General features: G+C 36.7%; 1 protein-coding gene and 1 non-coding gene across 3 annotated transcripts in view; both read left to right on the top strand.

The window, feature by feature from the left end:
- The window catches only part of MAP2K7 (mitogen-activated protein kinase kinase 7), a 39,675-nt gene extending 19,935 nt beyond the window's left edge, over positions 1–19,740 (top strand). For both annotated transcript variants that reach the window (XM_034407113.3, XM_034407120.3), the window contains 10 exons: positions 10,367–10,514; positions 13,441–13,507; positions 13,966–14,079; positions 14,398–14,517; positions 14,617–14,724; positions 15,690–15,869; positions 16,274–16,354; positions 16,948–17,090; positions 17,915–17,960; positions 18,625–19,740. In XM_034407113.3, coding sequence (XP_034263004.1) covers positions 10,367–10,514; positions 13,441–13,507; positions 13,966–14,079; positions 14,398–14,517; positions 14,617–14,724; positions 15,690–15,869; positions 16,274–16,354; positions 16,948–17,090; positions 17,915–17,960; positions 18,625–18,762 — 1,145 coding nt within the window. In that variant the 3' untranslated portion in view covers positions 18,763–19,740. The remainder of the gene's footprint in view (positions 1–10,366; positions 10,515–13,440; positions 13,508–13,965; positions 14,080–14,397; positions 14,518–14,616; positions 14,725–15,689; positions 15,870–16,273; positions 16,355–16,947; positions 17,091–17,914; positions 17,961–18,624) is intronic.
- On the top strand, positions 3,770–3,876 carry LOC117660637 (U6 spliceosomal RNA). The gene has a single exon (XR_004589750.2). It is a non-coding gene; the product is annotated as a U6 spliceosomal RNA (small nuclear RNA).
- Positions 19,741–20,425: the final 685 nt, after the last annotated feature.

The following is a 20,425-nucleotide window of genomic DNA, read 5'->3' on the forward strand; positions in this document are numbered from 1 at the left end:
AACAGAAATTATACAGCAATAATGAATTTATATTGTCCTGATTTCCATAATTTCTTCATTTTTCTCACTAAATTCATAGTTCACTGTTCCCACAAAGGACAACAGCTGGTCCTTATAAAAATTATTCCAGTACAGTGTTCTTGAAATGCAAATGTTGAGGGAAGTAACAGATCACAATATGCAGAACTCCACAATTGGCTAGAGGTGAGAATATAAATCGGTAGCTTTTCAAAATGAGATGAAGGCTGCGGAATTATTTGCCTTCCTATAAACAGAGTTTGTAGGCATTTCTATGTATAGATAATTATTCTTAACATAAGTTGAAAAATTCCTCTCCCTCTTGCCAGTTTGTTGCATAGTCCATTATCCCACCATCAATATTTATTTAAAATAAATATAAGGCTACAGGAAATATTAAGCATAGGCTTAATTTTATTCTCTATGTAAGTGATTAGTCTTCTCTCCTCATCAGAGATGCATGTTAATTTTGCAGTCAGAGCTTGGTATCGCAGTGAAACATTGTGATTGTAAGACGCCCAGAATTACCTTAAGGTAAGATGGCTAGCCAATACATTTTATAAACCAACCAACCAACCAACCAGCAAACAAACCTTAAGTACCAGGAAAAATCAGGTGAAAATCTTTTGCCGCTAAATGTAGCAATAGACAGTTTGTGGAGCTTATTTTTATTTAACTCTAAATGTAAGTGCCATGTATGCCAAGTATGCCAATGGTAGTTGAAATGTCATTGCAAGTTCATTTCGGTAATCTGATGGCGATCAGTCTCAGGCACCAGTATCATTTGAGACAATGTCTTAAATAGGACTGTCAAGCTCGCGGCCCATGGACTGGATGCATCATACGCTGGCCACGCCCAAGCCCAATTTAGTGAAGGGGGAAAAAGTCCCGATATGTCATGTTACGCTGCCATGATGACACGAATGTGACATCCCTGTCTTAAAGCATCATCTTTAGAAATATAAAAAAACTTCAAGAGCATTCATCCCATGAGTGATGAATAATAGTTTTAATGATGATGATGATGATATGGGAACTGTGTTGCAGTATTGCAAAACATTGAAAACATAGTTTTCTCACTCAAATTTATTTTAACTAGTCTCAACATTAATATTGATTTTTCCCCCCTTTGGATGCATACATGCCACTCAGGATAGCTTTAATGTGACCTTACTGGTATTTCAGAAATATCTGTTTCCATGTGACTCAAAACCTTTATATTTTGCCATGTTTTTATATTAAGTTAACTTATTTAAAGTAGCTATATCCCATTATCCTAATGGATGTCTTTTAATTTCTGATGTTTTTATATGTTTTTTTTTAAAAAGAAATCTATTCAGCACAGGGATGCACAATTGTTGTTTGTTACCCTTCGGCAGTTCCATGAAGAATGGCAAATTAGGGCAAATTAACATGAATAGAAAAAAATCTACACATACGGAATAGGCATGTTGAGACTTAGATTCTTTGTGGCAATCAGTTATCAATGGCTTTGGGTTTCTGTTACTTGTAACGCTGCAACCCTAAACATACTTACTTAAATGTGTATCTTATTGAATTTATCAGGATTATCTTTGGATAGATATATAGAGAATTACATTTGTAAGACGTCGAGCCTTAAGGTTTCTTATTTTATTGCCTGTTTCTGTTCACTTTTGAGAGACATTTTATTTTAACAATGTGATTATTTTTGTGACCTATGTCACAAAAATGTTTTATCAGAAGGATGTCAGAAAAACTGGCTTTTAATCTGTCATCTGGGAATGGTATGGATTTAATTTTCCTTTTCTGCCTAGTTTTAGCACTGTCATTTTTTTGACCTAGCAGTTATTTAAAATCTCAGTAGCTGCTTCTTTGTTTACAGAAAGTAAACTATGAAGACGACAATCTTAACTGATTTGTGAAAAATACGAAATGTGCAGTACATCTGCTTTTCTTTTACATGATCTGACCATGATAATTCGAAGTAGAGCAGGTCTAAAAAGGCCATTGGAATTCTGTCACATAACTAGCTATGCCAATTAAAATGTTTTTGATGCATGCCCTATATCGGAGTCCCCAGTGCTTGCTTGAATGCTTGCTTTGCTGTGCTTCTACTTTCCGTGTTATCTGCTTATGCCCATCAGTGTAACTTTCCTTCCCTTTTTATGCATGTATTGTCTGTCTGTCTGTCTGTCTGTCTGTCTGTCTGTATGTATGTATGTATGTCTGTATGTCTGTATATTGTGTTCTATCCTCCCTCACCACTGGTAATCTTTTATTGAAATATACTGCAGTGAATGACCTTTTCTTCAGCATGTTTTTCTCCTTTGCTGTGGATTTTGTTTTGACAGATCTGTTTGCATGATCAAACTTTGAGCAGCATGCTTCTCGGATTGAGACTGTGAGTGTAGTGTGGTATAAGAAAGGGTTTGTAGTTTTCGGATCTTTATAATATTTATCTGAATGCAAAGGGAAGTGAATAATAATAGAACGACATGGAAAATACTAATTAGATTTGTTTGGTTACTTTTTTTTTCTTTTCACAACATATGTCAAAGAAAGAATAAAATCAAGAGTATTTATATATGCAGATGGAGAGGGTAGAATTTTAATGATAGAGTTAGAAAAGGAACAAAAACAAATATTACTCACGATAATATATGCACCAAATAACAATCATTATGAATTTTACAAAAAGATACATAATAATATAACGGAAATGGAATACGAAAATATATGCATAATTGGAGACTTTAACGCAATTGTGGACATTAAAAAAGACTACAAAAGCAAGAAGAAAAAAAACAAGAAGAAAAACACTACCAAAATCATTATTTGAAATGACATCAGAACTAAATTTGCAGGATGCATGGAGAGAAGTACATGGGACAAACAGTCAATATACATTTTACTCAAATCCACGCCAATCTTGGTCAAGGATCGACATAGCATGGGTGACACCGGGACTGCGAAAAGAGATAGAATAGAAATAGAGACCAATAATTGGGAGATCATAACCCAATAAAAATAATATGGAAAGGGCAGAAAAAGAAAAAGAGATGGACAATGAACCAAAATTTATTAAAAGACAAAGAATACAGACAAATGTTAGAAAAAGAACTGAGATGATTTTTTACGGTAAACAAAAAAGAAGATACATCGCTACAAAACCTGTAGGATACCACAAAAGCCTATATACATGGACTAACAATAGTGTATACGGCAAGAAAAAATAAGAAAAGAAAATATCAACAAGAGATGTTACAGGAAGAACTTTAAAAAGTGGAATTTGAATTACAGAAAGAGGCCCAAAATAATAAGATAAAAGAAAAAAGAGATTATATAAAACACAAACTCAACTTGACCATGCAAGAAGAAATGGCACAGAAAATTAAAATGGCAAAACAAATTTTTTTTGAGCATGCGAATAAACCAGGACGCTGGTTAGCATACAAATTTAAAAAAGAAAAGGAGAAAAGAATAATATACCAACTACAGGATGAGAAAGGAGTGATTCAGCACAGAAGGGAAGAAAAAAAGAATATAATACAAGAATTTTTTACAAAGTTATATTCCCAAGATAATATTGCAGAGGACAAGATCAAACAATATCTAGACACACTGAACATAAACCAAATTACAGAAGACTAAAGAGAGATGTTAAATGGTGCAATAACTACAACGGAATTAGGGTTTGCATTGAAAAAGCAAAAAAATAATAAAGCCCAGATGGAATTCCTGTCGAGTTATACAAAAATACACAAGAAACGTGCTCGCTTCGGCAGCACATATACTAAAATTGGAACGATACAGAGAAGATTAGCATGGCCCCTGCGCAAGGATGACACGCAAATTTGTGAAGCGTTCCATATTTTAAAAAAAAATACACAAGAAACGTTAGAATGGCTAATATTAGAAATATTTAATGAAACACTTGAAGAGGCCAAATTACCAATAACATGGACAGAAGCATTTATTTACACTCATTCCAAAGGAAGATACAGATCGTCAACAAATTAAAAATTACAGACCCATCTCATTATTAAACACGGACTACAAAATATTCGCCTTGATAATATCAGAAAGAGTTAAAAGAGTTTAAAATGAACGCATCCATTCAGATCAAAATGGTTTCTTACCAAGACGACAGATAAAAAATAACATGAGAAGTATCATAAATACATTAGAGTATTACAAGGCACACCTGGAAAAACAAACTGCACTGGTTTTCCTAGATGCCCAAAAAGCATTTGATAATTTAAATTGGAAATTTATTGTTACACAACTAAAAATATGAAATTTGGGGGGAAATTTGTAAAGATGGTGGAAAAAATTTATACAATTCAAACAGCAAAAGTGATAATGAACTGTGATACCACAGAAAAATTTGATATAACAAAAAGGGTAAAACAAAGATGTCTGCTTTCTTCTCTTCTATTTATCCTAACTTTAGAGACACTCTTAATAAAAATTAGACAGGATCAGGACATAAAAGGCTTAAAAATTAAAAAAGAAGAGTACAAAGTCCAAGCATTTGCGGATGATTTAGTATTTATATTAGAAGAACTGTTAGAATCTGATCCTAAATTAATTCAAAAAGTAGAAGAATTTGGTGAGGTAGTGGGGCTGAAAATTAATAAAAGTAAAACAAATAATAATAAAAAATCTTACAAAAAAACAAGAGAGAGAATTGGAAGAAAAAACAGATATGCAAGTAGCTAAGAAAGTAAAATATTTAGGAATTTGGCTATTGGCTAAATGCTCTTCAATTAAGGAAGATAATTACAACAAAATAATACAACAAATAAAAAAAGACTTAGAAAATTGGAAAAATCTTCAGTTGTCACTTACCGGAAGGATAGCCTCTAGTAAAATGAACATACTACCCGATAGTATTATTTCTATTCCAAGTCACACCAATAAAACCAGGAAAAACTTTTTTTTGAAGATTTAAATAAATTAACCACAAAATACATTTGGCAAGGGAAAAAAACAATTACTGCAGGATAGCAAAGAGAAAGGAGGCTTTGCACTCCCAGATTGGGAATTATATTATCAGGCACCAACGTTAACATGGATTAAAGATTGGATTGAACTAAAAATAAGAGGATCTTGACACTAGACGGGCATGACCTACAATTAGGATGGCATGCATTCATATGGGATGGGAAAAATAAATCCCACAGTTACTTCCAAAGACACTTAATCAGTAATGCCTTACTACAGGTCTGGCAAAAAATTAAAAAAAACAAACCATTACATCAAAATACCAAACTGGTTATCCACAATAAAAGCCTTTAAATGCCTGAATTTAACAGACATAGATAAATTAATCAGGTATAAGGATCTGATAAATGAACAAGGGAATTTGAAAACCAAACAAGAATTAAAAGATCAGGGTATAGACACAGATTGGTGGACATATACACAAATCCAGACCGGATATAGAAAATATACGAATTCCAAAAAGAACAGCAGGAATTAGACAGGATTTTACAAGGTACGGAAGAAAAGTTGATTAGGAAAATATACAAATATTTACTGAGATATAAAATGGAAGAGGAAGTGGTTAAAGGAACAATTAGCTGGGCAAAAAAATTTGGATACAGCATAGATTTAGAGAAATGGGAAAAACTTAGGGAAATAAATTTAAAATTGACTATGTCAGTGGTTTATAAGGAAAACCAGTACAAGATGTTTTATAGATGGCATCTTCCACCAGCGAGACTTGCTAAGATGTTCCCAAACACATCACCGATTTGTTGGAAATGTAAGAAATCATAAGGGACATATTATCATTTATGGTGGACTTGTGCAATAGCAAAAGAATACTGGAATAAAATTAAAAAGTGGCTTGGTGAGATAACTAAACATCATATAGACTGGAAACTGGAATTATTTTTATTGGCATACCCACAAGAAATTATAATAAAGAAATATAATATCTAATTCTACATATTATAACTACAGCTTGGATAACCTATGCACAAAATTGGAAAAATAGTCATACCAAAAGACGAAGAGGTGATAAGAAAAATTTTGGACTGTGTGAAGATGGATAAATTGACAAAAGAAATAAAAGAAAAAGATGAAACGGAATATTACTTAATATGGAATAAATGGTACAAATGGTTAGAGGACAGGAATAATAAGTAAGAAAATATATAATAGAGATGATCTAGAAATTAGGAAGTATTCGTAAAATGGTATTAAATATACAATGTATGTAAAGTAATATATCAATATAATATTATGTATAATAACTAAGGAGTAGTATATACAATATGTAAGGAATAAGAGATCCGCAGATATAAATATGAATATGTAGGGGGTGGGAATATAAATTGTGGATATACATTGATACGGAACTGTTATAAAATGGAAACTGTTTTTTGTTCTTGTTTTTAAAGAAAAAAAATAATAAAAAATTATTTTTTAAAAAAGATTTGTTTGGTTACATTTCCACAGACATTAAAAATTTCTGGATTTTCTGAATTATGTTTTAATATCTGCAGTGAGGGTCTAGATTTATATTTTCCTCCCCACAATCTGTACGTTATGCTTAACAGCCTTTTGCTTTTATTATGATCATGCAATCTGATAAACAGGCAAAAGAGGCAAACCTTCTGTTGCTTCCCACAGGGCTTCAGTCAAGATAATTCAGTTGAAACTTCCTCATATGGGTTGTATTTGCTAGATAGGTTTAGATTAACTCAGTCTTATTCAGCATAGTTTTCTGGATTGATATTGTACATTGAACAATAAACTAATTTCATGAACTGGATTCACATTATATGCTGGGCTAAGATTGTGACTTATTGTGCTATGTGAACCTAAAAGTAATGTTTTAAAAATAAGACTTGGAAGAAAACACACTTTAACCCAAGAAAACCCACGCTTTATCACATATATCTTGAATTTGTAGAAACATTTACCAGTAATTGTCTTTTGAATGGAAGGGCTAAATTACGAATTGCTACCTATATTATATTCTTTTCCATTTCAATCTTGGTTCTGTTAACCATTTTTTCATGTTAAAAAGCTAGAAGTCGTGAAAGTCAGTTACATTTCTACCATAATATCATTTTTAGTGTAGTTACACCATCTAATTGGTCAGTGGTTTTACCTCCATGTTAGACATTCATGGGCAACAAATAACTGCTCAAGAAGCAAATTGTTGCTTCTTAATTATAGGCACCAGTTAAGTTCCCAATTCCTCATGTTATTGAAAGTATGTGACAGAGAATCAAGGAAGAGATGACTTTCCAAAGCATTGATCTTCTTGAGTGGGCAGAGTGGAGAATAGTGTCTCCACCACATTTTTTTTACATTTTCAACAGGATTTTTCAATTTATTTCAATAAAACCCACAAGATGTAGATTGCAAAAAAGAAAACAAATATAATCTCTAAAATTTTATGTGCTGTGGTTTATAGTTCAGTAATATAGGCTATAGGTACTATTAAATAAAATAAAAAGTTGTGTCTTGAATCTTAGTAGCATTGACATTATTTTAATGTTAAAATAAAAGTTGTGAATGAATCTTAGTAACATTCTGTTCCATTCATTTATTTCCTTTATACTGGCTTTAGATGTCAGGTTGTATCAATTCCTCTTCTTTATTGATAGATACACATTTTAGGTCTATTAAGAGTTTTTATATGTACATATTGAATCAATGGACAAGTTCCTGCAGTTTTCTTGACAAGATTGCTTTCTTCCTAGGGCTAAGAGGGAGTGACTCCCAACTAGCTTTGTGCCTCAATCAGGACTAGAACTCAGTCTCCTGGTTTCTAGGACATCTTAATTTCTATATCAAACTGGCTGTAATATTGAGAGTAGATGTATTTATTTGTTTTCCAGATATAAGGAACTCTCTCTAAATCAGGGGTGTCAAACTCACGTCACGGTGGCATCATGTGACATATCAGGACTTTCCCCCCTTTGCTAAACTGGGCGTGGGCATGGCCACGCATGACGCATCTGGCCTGTGGACCGGGAGTTTGACAGCCCTGCTCTAAATGTTTTAGCCATTTTAGCCAGGGAAGATTTCTTTCTGGAGTTAATTGAAATTGAATGATAATTCCTCAGTTATTTTGTCCTAATTTATTAGCTTTTTAAAACACTTATGCAACAACTTCTTACATAATAGCCACAGGCATCTATTTCACATTTACTGTTTTTTTAAAAAACAAACAAACAAACTCTGGATCATTAAATAGATGGCTTCCCTGAGCATTTGAAATTGTACTCTTAAATTATATCTCTCTTATATTCATTCCAATTTTCTTTTCAGCTTTACTCCATGCATTTTGTGTGTCAATTCATGTGTGATAATGAAAAATTATTTATTCATTTATAATTTAGATTTCTGGGACTACCCCATTCAGCAGTGACTGGGCAGCATTAATCTGAATATGAAGATATCTCAGCCTCAAAATTTATTTCTTAATCTGTAATATAGGAATAATACTTTACAGAACAGTGTAAAGGACATAATATATCTGGAAATATTTTAATAATACATGTCCTTTTTACTAGAGGCCTAGTGTTCTTACAAAAACTTTTGTAACCTTCAATGGGTTGATGGAATATTTTTATCAAACAGAGATTTTTAAAAAGAGAAAATAAATGGCATTGATTAATGCTATTGGTCAACCTTGTTCTTTTTAATAATTATGTTCTTGTTTGAAAGCCATTTATTTGCCTTCGCTTCTGTGGTTGAGATCTTGTTCAAGGAGCAGTTTGGTCAGGAGAGATTTTATAGTTGTGGTATGTGGTAATTATACCACTCCTGAGACGAGACTCTACTTACAGACACTTATGTCCTAATCACCTTCTGAATGAATACTGCAATGTGCTTTTCATGGTCCTGTCCTGTCCTTGAAGAGCATCTGGAAGCTGCAGCCAGGTGCAAGATACAATGGTCTAGGCCATGGGTGTCAAACTTGCTGTCACATGATGTTTCGCAATGTTTTTTCCCTTTGCGGAGCTGGGGTAGCTGTAGCCTGCGTGTGATGTATCTGGCTCATGGGCCACCAGTTTGATCCCCCTAGTCTAGGCAGTTACTTATTTATTACATTTGTTTGTCCATCTTTCCACAAGGCAAGTCATGTGAGTTCATTATGTCAACTTTTTGATTAATATGATGAGTTTGGGTAATTTAAGGGATTTTTCTCTCCCTGATTGTATCTATCCATCCCATCAGATCCAGCAAGACATTATTAAAGAATGCCATTTGGTGGAATTCAGAAGAGATCTTTTTCTGTCATTGTACTCACTCTTCGGAACATCATTTCCTGGGGATTAGATTAGTCCCAAACCTGGTTGCTTTTCATACAGCTTTGAAGACCAGATTATGCCGCTGCACATGGAGTCAGAATTTGTGACAGAATCTGTTGAAGGGGTTATGTGAGTGGTTCAGATGGGTTTTTACCATGGCTGCTGGTTGTTGTATTTTTCTCTCCTCCAAGAATATTGAATGGACGGCTTTATAGACATAAACAAATACTGTGTTTCCCTGAAAATAAGACCTTGTCTTATATTTTTTTGAACCCCGAAATAAGCGCTTGGCCTTATTTTCGGGGAGGTCTTATTATTTTGGGGTGTGTGGAGGAAACCAGAGGAAATGGTGGGGACCGGCACATGTGTTTAAATGTTTTCAGGGAGGTCTTATTTTCAGGGAGGGCTTATTTTCAGGGGGGCCTTATTTTAGTGCATGCGCTCAAAAGCCCGATTGGGCTTATTATCAGGGGATGTCTTATTTTAGGGGAAACAGGGTACAGTGTGTGTGTGTAAAACGATATCATTAAATCTTTACCACATCTATTGTTATTATTAAGGTGCTCAACTCAACCAGTGAGACTTGGTACAGCATATAGTATGGAAAAGAAAATGCCATCCCACCCCTCAACCACTACAAAATCCCAATATGCAGAGACTTAGGCAGAAGTTTTCAGAATTAAATTTTGAACAATCATCCATTTGCTTCAAAGGAAAAACAAAATCTGGAAGCAGATAATATAACAGGAATGCATTAATTTTTTACGATTCCTTGCAATTAATATTTGGTCTGCCTGATTCGTGCAGCAGTATAGAAGAAAACCTTAGTTCTTGACCAAGATAGAGGCATTTTCACGATAAGGTAGTTGAAATCTCCGGCTTGTACACATGGGTTTTACTGTGCAGAAGGAGCAATAGTATTTGATATTTAGAAATGGCAATGTTAACCTGATAAGTGAGAAATCAAGATAATAATAAACTTCTAGGAATTCACACCCATTGCATTTTAACATGGCAAAATGAGTCAGCCTAGGAATTCCTAGTGAGCTACTAACCCTTTGTCTAACTTTCCTCTTCTTTCTCAGCATTGCAACTTCCCTTAGCCAACGATGGTAGCAGCCGTTCCTCCTCTTTGGAAAACTCACCCCAACATCACACACATCCAACACGCCCTCGAAATATCCTGGGCCTCCCTCCTCCGCCACCATTCCTCATGCACAGGAGCATGGAGAGGTAAACACAGTTGGAGCAAAGTAACTAAATAGTAGTAGAACGCTCGCTTAATTTTTCCCATGTTTTTAAGAACTTTTGTCACAGTTTCTAGGCTTATATTCAAACTAGAGGTGGGCAATTTACTAAGAAGGGGGGGAAGATGTTTATAGCACAGCTTTTATATTGCTTTAATGTCTAATGAAATGGAAATGTATAGTCAGGTCCAGAAATATTGGGACATTGACACAATTCTAACATCTTTGGCTCTATACACCACCACAATGGAGTTGGAATGAAACAAACACAATGTGCTTTAACTGCAGACTGTCAGCTTTAATTTGAGGGTATGTACATCCAACTCAGGTGACCGGTGTAGGACTTACAGCAGTTTGCATATGTGCCTCCCACTTGTTAAGGGACCAAAGGTAATGGGACAATTGGCTTCTCAGCTGTTCCATGGCCAGGTGTGTGATATTCCCTCATTACCCCAATTACAATGTGCAGATAAAAGGCCCAGAGTTCATTTCAAGTGTGCTATTTGCATTTGGAATCTGTTGCTGTCAGCTCTCAAGGTGAGATCCAAAGAGCTGTCACTATCAGTGAAGCAAGCTATCATTAGGCTGAAGAAACAAAACAAACTCATCAGAGAGATAGCAAGAACATTAGGCGTGGCCAAAACAACTGTTTGGAACATTCTCAAAAAGAAGGAACGCACCGGTGAGCTCAGCAACACCAAAAGACCTGGGAGACCACGGAAAACAACTGTGGTGGATAACCGAAGAATTCTTTCCCTGGTGAAGAAAGCACCCTTCACAACAGTTGGCCAGATCAAGAACACTCTCCAGGAGGTAGGTGTATGTGTGTCAAAGTCAACAATCAAGAGAAGACTTCACCAGAATGAATACAGATGGTTCATCACAAGATGTAAACCATTGGTGAGCCTCAAAAACAGGAAGGCCAGATTAGAGTTTGCCAAACAACATCTAACAAAGCCTTCACAGTTCTGGAACAAGATCCTACGGACAGATGAGACCAAGATCAACTTGTACCAGAGTGATGGGAAGAGAAGAGTATGGAGAAGGAAAGGAACTGCTCATGATCCTAAGCATACCACCTCATCAGTGAAGCGTGGTGGTAGTGTCATGGTGTGGGCATGTATGGCTGCCGATGGAACTGGTTCTCTTGTATTTATTGATGATGTGACTGCTGACAAAAGCAGCAGGATGAATTCTGAAGTGTTTCGGGCAATATTATCTGCTCACATTCAGCCAAATGCTGCAGAACTCATTGGACGGCGCTTCACAGTGCAGATGGACAATGACCCAAAGCATACTGCAAAAGCAACTAAAGAGTTTTTGAAGGGACAGAAGTGGAATGTTATGCAATGGCCAAGTCAATCCCCTGACCTAAATCCCATTGAGCATGCATTTCACTTGCTGAAGACAAAACTGAAGGGAAAATGCCCCAAGAACAAGCAGGAACTGAAGACAGTTGCAGTAGAGGCCTGGCAGAGCATCACCAGGGATGAAACCCAGCGTCTGGTGATGTCTATGCATTCCAGATTTCAGGCTGTGATTGACTGCAAAGGATTTGCAACCAAGTATTAAGAAGGGAAAGTTTGATTTATGATTATTATTCTATCCTATTACCTTTGGTCCCTTAACAAGTGGGAGGCACATATGCAAACTGCTGTAAGTCCTACACCGTTCACCTGAGTTGGGTGTACATACCCTCAAATTAAAGCTGACAGTCTGCAGTTAAAGCACATTGTGTTTGTTTCATTCCAACTCCATTGTGGTGGTGTATAGAGCCAAAGATGTTAGAATTGTGTCGATGTCCCAATATTTCTGGACCTGACTGTATGTAACAAGTATGGCAGTATACAGATGGTCTAATCTCTACCATACAAGAAGAACTTGCAATCATGTGCTATTATGATGTTTGGTGACAGCATGTTGGGGTGGGGGCTGACCATTCATTGTATATTTCACCATTGTTGCTTATTTAATTGCTTGATTGCTGATGATTTGATTTGATTGCCTCTGAGTCACTCTTGACTCCTGGTAACTATTGTATGCGGAGAAATCCATGTTCCTTTGGTAATATTTTTTGGGGGAATGTTTTACCGTTGTCCTCTTCCTAGGGTTGAAAGTAATTTGTTTTATATTTTGCTGCAGTCATTGCTGACTCCCTGTGTCTTACATACTCACCATTCATAAATGAGATTAGAACCAAACAAGTCATTACAAAACATGATTTCTTGCCATAGTCAGAATGCCATCATACCGTGTTTTCCCAAAAATAAGACCCTGATTTATATTTCCTTGAACCCTGAAATAAGCGCTTGGCCTTATTGCCATGCGCTCAAAAGCCCGATTGGGCTTATTATCAGGGGATGTCTTATTTTAGGGAAAACAGGGTAGTAAGCAATGTATGTTTGGCAGAATGTAAAAAACAGATCTTTCAAATTCATGTTAAGGTATTTTCAGTAAATGTAGTATTTTTCCTACATATTGGAATGCAGCTTATTTATTTGGTGTAATATTTGTATTAGGCCCCAAGAAGTTTAAAAGCATCTGTCCATGAAAGGGTGTGCCAGTTTATTAACTGGGCCTGCTGCTTATTTTGCATTCACCAGTTGAGTAAACATTCATGACAATCTGCATTCTTCTTTACAGCTGGGAATGATTTAGAGGGCTTGTTGTAGGACTGGCTGATTTTGTCAAGAGGGTTGAATATAAAACTACTTACTATTCTTCGTAGAATTTTCCTCCTTTACATAATTATTCAGATACTGTTGCTGAGCATGGGAGCTTCATAATAGGACTGTGTATACTCTTAGTATACTCATAGTATCTGTTCCCACAGAGAGTGTGTGTTGATAAGTCCCATGTCAAGGATACAAGCTGCCATAAGCTCTTTAGCTTTTCTTTCTTTCCCTTCCTAGCATAGAAATTGATCAAAAACTGCAGGAGATCATGAAGCAAACCGGTTATTTGACCATTGGAGGCCAGGTAGGTTGACTTCATCTCCCCTGCTCTAGACAAAGTATTCCAGCCCAGTATCTGATTAAAGCTGAATCACATTTGAGGTCGGAAAATCGTGATAAGGAACTTCATAATCTGATCTAACGTGGCATAACCTGCATTCTTGGATATAGGATTTGTGGGTTGTCCATCTTTTTATTTTTGTTGCACTTCATACAGTATATGTTTCAAATTAATCTTTAACTTTCAGACAGGCATTTCAAAGTTCTGCTGTGAATTTCCACTTTAGATTGGCAAGTTAATGTGGCTTTATAAAGGATATTTTATAGGAAGAGATAAGAGATATAGTAGATTAAAATACTTTGCAGCCTGATGACATAACAGTTGACTGCACTAAAAGTTGCCATAAAATAGTCTTTCCTTTTTCAGTCTTCATTATATTAATGCTTGCTTGTGTCTAAGTTATATGTTCTCATTTCCCACAGAGATATCAAGCTGAAATCCATGACCTAGAAAACCTTGGTGAGATTGGTAGTGGGACGTGTGGACAAGTGTGGAAAATGCGCTTCAAAAAGACAGGACACATCATAGCTGTGAAGGTGAGGTAGATATACTTGAGTTTGGAAACTCAAAACTCTTGAAACACAAAACTCTTAAAAGAATAAGCAGTCAGGGTTGAAATGGCAGGAATTTACTCACTTTGAATATAGCTTGTATGATTTATTTGTTTTTGAGACAGGAGAGATAGGTTGAAGAGATTTACAGTAAGTGTCTTTTTTTGATAGAAAATAGTGATGATCTTTGGACAAATAACGGAAGTGCTCACCATGAGGGAAGGCATGTACAGCACATATTTTTTAAAAAATGTTTTATCTACCCTCCATGCTCAGGTGTGCCCCATCTTTTTTTCTTCTTAGCAAATGCGTCGTTCTGGTAACAAAGAAGAGAACAAAAGGATCCTAATGGATCTGGATGTGGTGCTGAAGAGTCATGACTGTCCCTATATTGTTCAGTGCTTTGGGACTTTCATCACAAATGTAAGCGAACTCAGTGCTTCCATCTACTCTATTTTTAAAATGCAATATGATTAACTTGGTGAATATCTCCCTTCATTTTTACTCCTTTTTTGTCCATAGACGGATGTTTTTATAGCCATGGAGCTAATGGGCACGTGTGCAGAGAAGCTGAAGAAACGCATTCAAGGACCCATCCCCGAGAGAATCTTGGGGAAGATGACTGTGGCGGTGAGTGTTGATAACCTCTGGTAAGGTTGACCCCAAATAAAAATGTATGCTGCTTGCAAACATAAGTGCAGGAGTTTGGGAAAAAAAATATTTATTATTTTATTTATTTATTTATTAATCAAATTTCTATACCGCCTTATTCCCGAAGGACTCAGGGCGGTGAACAGCCAAGATAAAATACAGATAATACAAATATTAAAAAATCCCTTTAAATTATTAAATATTTCGGCCGAAACACAGATTAAAACACCCAATTTATAAAATCACAAATTTAAAAATTTAAAAAATTTAAAAGATGGGAGTTAGGCCAGGCCAGATTTACAGATCTCTCTCTAGATTTTAAATTGTTAAAACTGTTTTGTGCCTCCTAATGTTCCCCATGCATTTTCTTTAAAATATTCCTTGGTGTATGTATGCATGTGCGGGTTGCCCACCCACCAAGAAGGCTGTATGAGCAGCTTAGAGGAAGTGCCAATTAATGAGTGGCAGTTTGGAAGTTGACAACTTAAAAAGTCAACCTAACATTGAGGTGGGGGGGAGGAATTAAGTCTGCTCCAATTTTCAGCTACATTTGACAATTTGAATGAGTATTATTTAATAAAAATAAAACTGAATAAAATCAGTGTAGGCAGATTGTTCATCTCTCCTACCAAGGAGAAATACTAACAGTATAGTTTCACATATGTATCCCTCCTCTTTTTAATAATCTTTGACATTTGTTTTGTGATGTATGTGGATAAAAGGTTATGCTATAATAAATGTAAGTATATTAAGTTATGTAACTGAAACTCTGTATTCTACATAATCACATAATCTTCCAAGTGAGTGACTAACCTTTGCTTTCCAAGTAGCAAATGTCTTCGTAGAAATTGAGTTTCGCTAAACCTAAACAAATGCAAACATTACTTTTCTTACATTGAGTCATTTCTTCGGCACTGATTTTTGATTCTTTTTCTTCTCCCTAGATTGTGAAAGCCCTCTATTATTTGAAAGAGAAGCATGGTGTCATTCATAGAGATGTGAAGCCTTCCAATATTTTGTTGGATGAGAGGGGGCAAATCAAGTTGTGTGACTTTGGGATCAGTGGGAGGCTGGTAGATTCAAAAGCCAAAACCCGGAGTGCTGGTTGTGCAGCGTATATGGCGGTAAGGAATGCTTAGGGAAATGTTTAGGGAATATCTTCAGGGAACTTACTGTAATTTTGTAATCTTATTACAGTGTGCCCAATTTTTTTGCTGTATCAATTCCTTAATAGGCTTTCTTTTCAACAGTATTCTGGGCCAGGCCCATTTAGATTATATCAGTATATCTCTGCCTGAGGATGTCCCCTTGGAATCAGAATCACACATCTGGTGTGTGATTCACAGCACATCTATACAGAGTTGCCACTAGAATATGGCCTAAGATTTTGAAAATGTACTGTACTATTATGCAATCATAGTTCCATTGTTTATTTTGTTTCTATAATTGAGGGTTGTTTCCTAAGTGCAGGTAAGAAATTAGCAATCAGTTGTTCTTTTAATGGCTTTTTTGTTGTTGTTGTTTTTAGCCTGAAAGAATAGATCCTCCTGATCCCTCAAAACCCGATTATGATATCCGTGCAGATGTGTGGAGCCTGGGCATTTCCCTGGTAAGTTAAACTCTCTTCTTTGTTTTTTGATATGGCAAATGAGCAATCCATAGATTGCAGGCTGCCCGCATTCCTCAAAGGTTTTCTCTGTAGCCCATGTAGATGCCAAAGCTCTTTAATTAAGCCTTGCTAGATTCTCAGCACGCTTAAATAATTTTTCATGTCTGTAGTTATTATTATTTAGTAGACGGTAGCAGTTTTTAGAGTGCTTTATCTTCTCTTTCTAAAGTGAAGAATGCAAAAGCGAAGTTTAAAAGTATCTTAGAAGAAAGCTGAACTTAAGACTAACATTACATAACAGTATTGTGACTTAGGATGGTTGTGACAGTATTATGAGATTCAGTGATATTGTAGGATTTCAGCCAGTTTGATGGAGGAGATGCCTTGGTCATCATGTTAAGAGGCCTGAAAGCAGTCTGCTTGGCATATAAGAGATCCCAGTGAAACAGCAAATGATATTTTTTAATACCTTATGACACAGTGAACTAAAACTGATCCTGTTAAATGATACTGCAAGAGAGGGTGATATTTTTTGCTAACTTGTTTTAACTTTTAATACTTGGCATTTCTTCTCACTTCACATTCCAATGTAGGTTGAGTTAGCTACAGGGCAGTTTCCCTATAAGAACTGCAAAACAGATTTTGAGGTCCTCACCAAGGTTTTGCAGGAAGATCCTCCTCTTCTCCCAAATAACATGGGATTTTCCGTGGATTTCCAGTCCTTTGTAAAAGACTGGTGAGTAAATTGTCTCAAAAACAACTTACAGTGAGTAGTCAATAATTTCTAAAATTAATAATATGTAGAAAATGGGCCCACTCCAGCCTTATCAGGACCCAGGAAGTTTACATTCTCTGTCACAGTATTGCCCTTTGGAATAGTAACTCCAAGAGATATGAATGATTCCCATCCTGATGATTTCTGAAAGTCCTTGAGGACCTGGCTGTGCTCCCAGGCCTTGGGGTTGGGTGGTGGTTGAGCCCCTATAGATTGCTTTTTGTCGGCATGCATGTTTTTCTCTTCTCGACATCTATGTTAATTTTTATTGTTTCTCGCTTGGTGTACGTCACCAAGAATTGTTTGAAATAGGGAAAACTTAATTATATATAATACATCAAAAGATCAGTGACACAGTTTTATTTGGTCAGTCTGGTGATGTGCTTTTGTGAAAAGGTGAAGTCAAGGATCTTTGTCATTTTTCCATAAAATTAAATCTCATCTCAGCCTTCCAGTTCACTTTGCACAAATTTTGGGCCTTTCCATAAGTTTCTGTTCTCTTCTCAATCTGTTCATGGCTCCTGCTTTTTTCCCTTGGCCTGTGTCTTGGCTAATTGCAGAGTAAGGAGGGACTCCTTCATTGAGCTGAAAATGATAACCAGAGGGTAGATGTGAAAATAGGGCTTGGGCTGGGCCAGGATAATGATGGATTTCATTCTATTAACTAGCAAACTTAGAGGGGAATAACTTACATAAATATGAAATATTGGTGCTAAAGAATTATTGTTAAGCAAAATTCAGTTAGAAAATGTGGTTTTTATGAATGTGTGTTTTTATTCTTCTAGCCTTACTAAAGATCACAGGAAGAGACCAAAGTACAACAAGCTACTTGTGAGTATACACATTCATGAAGTGATTATGAATGGTTATATAGTAGCTATAGGGGGGTTTCTGTCAACTTTAATCTTAAAACAATTTGCACTTGGTGCAGAATTTTGTGTTTATTATCATCCTCATCATCCTCATAATTATGTTATAAACACATAAACACACATTCTCAGTTTCCTAAAGCAGAGAAGTTCTATTGAGCTGATTTTTTTTCATGACTGTCCATTTGTTTTTGCTTGTATTCAGCATCATTGTGTGTCTGTTTGTACATTTTCAAACATAGTTGTTTCTGACAAAGTTGACCTTAGTTAATCTAGGGCAGTGATGGCTAACCTTTTCCAGATCTAGTGCCCAAAGCGTGCATGCCCACCCGCCCGAACCCCCAAAATGCAATGCGTGTGTGGCCCCTGAGCATGTGCCCCATCCCCTGTGCATGCATGCAAAGTGCTGAACTGGGGCGATGGCTCACGTGCCCACATAGAGGGCACTGCGTGCCACCTCTGGCACATGTGCCATAGATTCGCCATCACAGATCTAGGCCCAGCAGAATACTTTCCTAGATTTCAGGAGGTTTCTCCCTCCTCCCCCCAAGTCCTACTTAGAGTTGCTCTTTCAGACTTTTAGTAACAGAAGGGAAAAATACTCCATTCCATCTGCTTGTTTTCAGGAACACAACTTCATCAAGCGTTACGAGACACTGGAAGTGGATGTGGCATCCTGGTTCAAAGATGTCATGGCTAAGACAGAGTCACCCCGCACGAGCAGCATCCTCAGCCAGCATCACCTGCCCTTCTTCACCAGGTAGCCATGTAGTGTGGCTGCTGTATCAGAGAAGGGGTCCTTGGCTGCCAGATCTTAAAAGAGAGAGCACCACAACAAGCACCAGCCTTCACTAGAACAACTCTCCAGTGGCATGCATTATTTGCTTCACCTGCTCAGTCACCCGTGACCATTTTGTCTTCTTCAGTATTGCCAGGAAGAGATGGGTCCTAGGTCTGGTCTTCCTGGAATGTGGTTACGTTTCAGGGCCTTTGACATTCCAGGCACCGCACCAGACAGCCCAGATGTACAACGCTTTGGACGAGAAAGTACTTCTTCAGCCTCTGCTTGTATGTTTCTGGGAATTGAGCATCCGCCATCGGGGTTGCCACCAGTGACAGCGTTGCTCCCTGCTTGTCTCTCTCTACTGTGACCAGAGGCTTGAGGATATGCAACAGTGACGCTTGCTCACGCACTGTGAACAGACACAAAACACAAAGGAAAATAGAAAAGATATTTTTTTTACAAGTTATTTATTAAGTTTGGACTTCTGGTGCTGTGGGCTGCCTGCTGCCCCTGTTCACCAGTCTCTGCGTTATTACATGTCCTTTATTTGTTTGATTTTTTTTTTCCTGTGTTTTTGGATTTGTATTTGCTAAAGAAAAATGGGGGCTGGGATAGAGGAATTGGCTGCTGCTTTTGATGCTGAGCTTAGCAGTTGCAGTTGTCTTGGTTTTGTTTGTTCTTAGGGCTTGCGGGTGGGGTTTCTTCCCTGGAAAGGAAATGTGTGCTAGATTCTTGCCCAAGAGTTACTCGGTTAAAGTAAAAATTTCCCCCTCTTTGGTTCTTTTTGATCTCAGGGTTCCTCTTTTGAGTGTGAGCAAAGTTTTGTCCTTGGTGTTTTATTACCAAAGTGCATGTTTGGTGCTAGGATAAATGCTTCTTCGTTTTCTTCCAGTATTTAAGAAAAGGAAAAGCAGAACTTAAAGATAATCCTGGCATCAATAAAGCCATTAAAAAGAAAGTCATCCCAAATTATCTCTAATGTAAGAGATTCTTTAAAAAAATAATAACAAAATTTGATAGCCACTAATTTATGGCCTCTGATTTGTTGGGGACTGATTGGTTTAGCGTCTTAACTAGTAGCAATGATGTACTTCCAATTGAGGAGCAATCAGTTTGCTCCGTGAGATCACAGGTTTGGAGCAGCACCATCTGTATGGATGCTCAATCTGCAAGCATAGATATGGTCCTAAACAAGGAGGTTCAGTAAACGGAGGAAGTACCATTCTCTTTTATTTCAGAATCGAGCTTCTTTTTTTTGTAATACTTTCCACAGGATAAAAGAAAGAAGAGACAGGATCCAATCGTTAAAAATCCAAAGGCCAACTCTAACAAGTTGATGGAGGCATGCCAGAGGAACCAAGGTGTCTCAATCACTAATGTTGTTTTGTAATTAGCAGGCAGTTGGAGCCATCTGAAACTTTGGAAATGAAAGTTGGCCAGAGTGTTTTGGAAGTGAGTCAGGAGGTTATTTTCAGGCAGTTCCAAATTGTATCTTTTGCAAGGTTCTGGGGCTAATATGCAACTTGAACTTCTAAATGTTGTCCTGAAGATGAGACTTCTTCCTGCTTTCTCCTACTAGCAAAAGCTTGGATATTATGGCAGAGGAGAGGCCAGAAAAGGCCCCACACAGTTTTATCCTCATC

This window comes from Pantherophis guttatus, chromosome 2 (genome assembly GCF_059756535.1).
Source record: "Pantherophis guttatus breed Tessera chromosome 2, ASM5975653v1, whole genome shotgun sequence".
NCBI lineage: Eukaryota > Metazoa > Chordata > Lepidosauria > Squamata > Colubridae > Pantherophis > Pantherophis guttatus.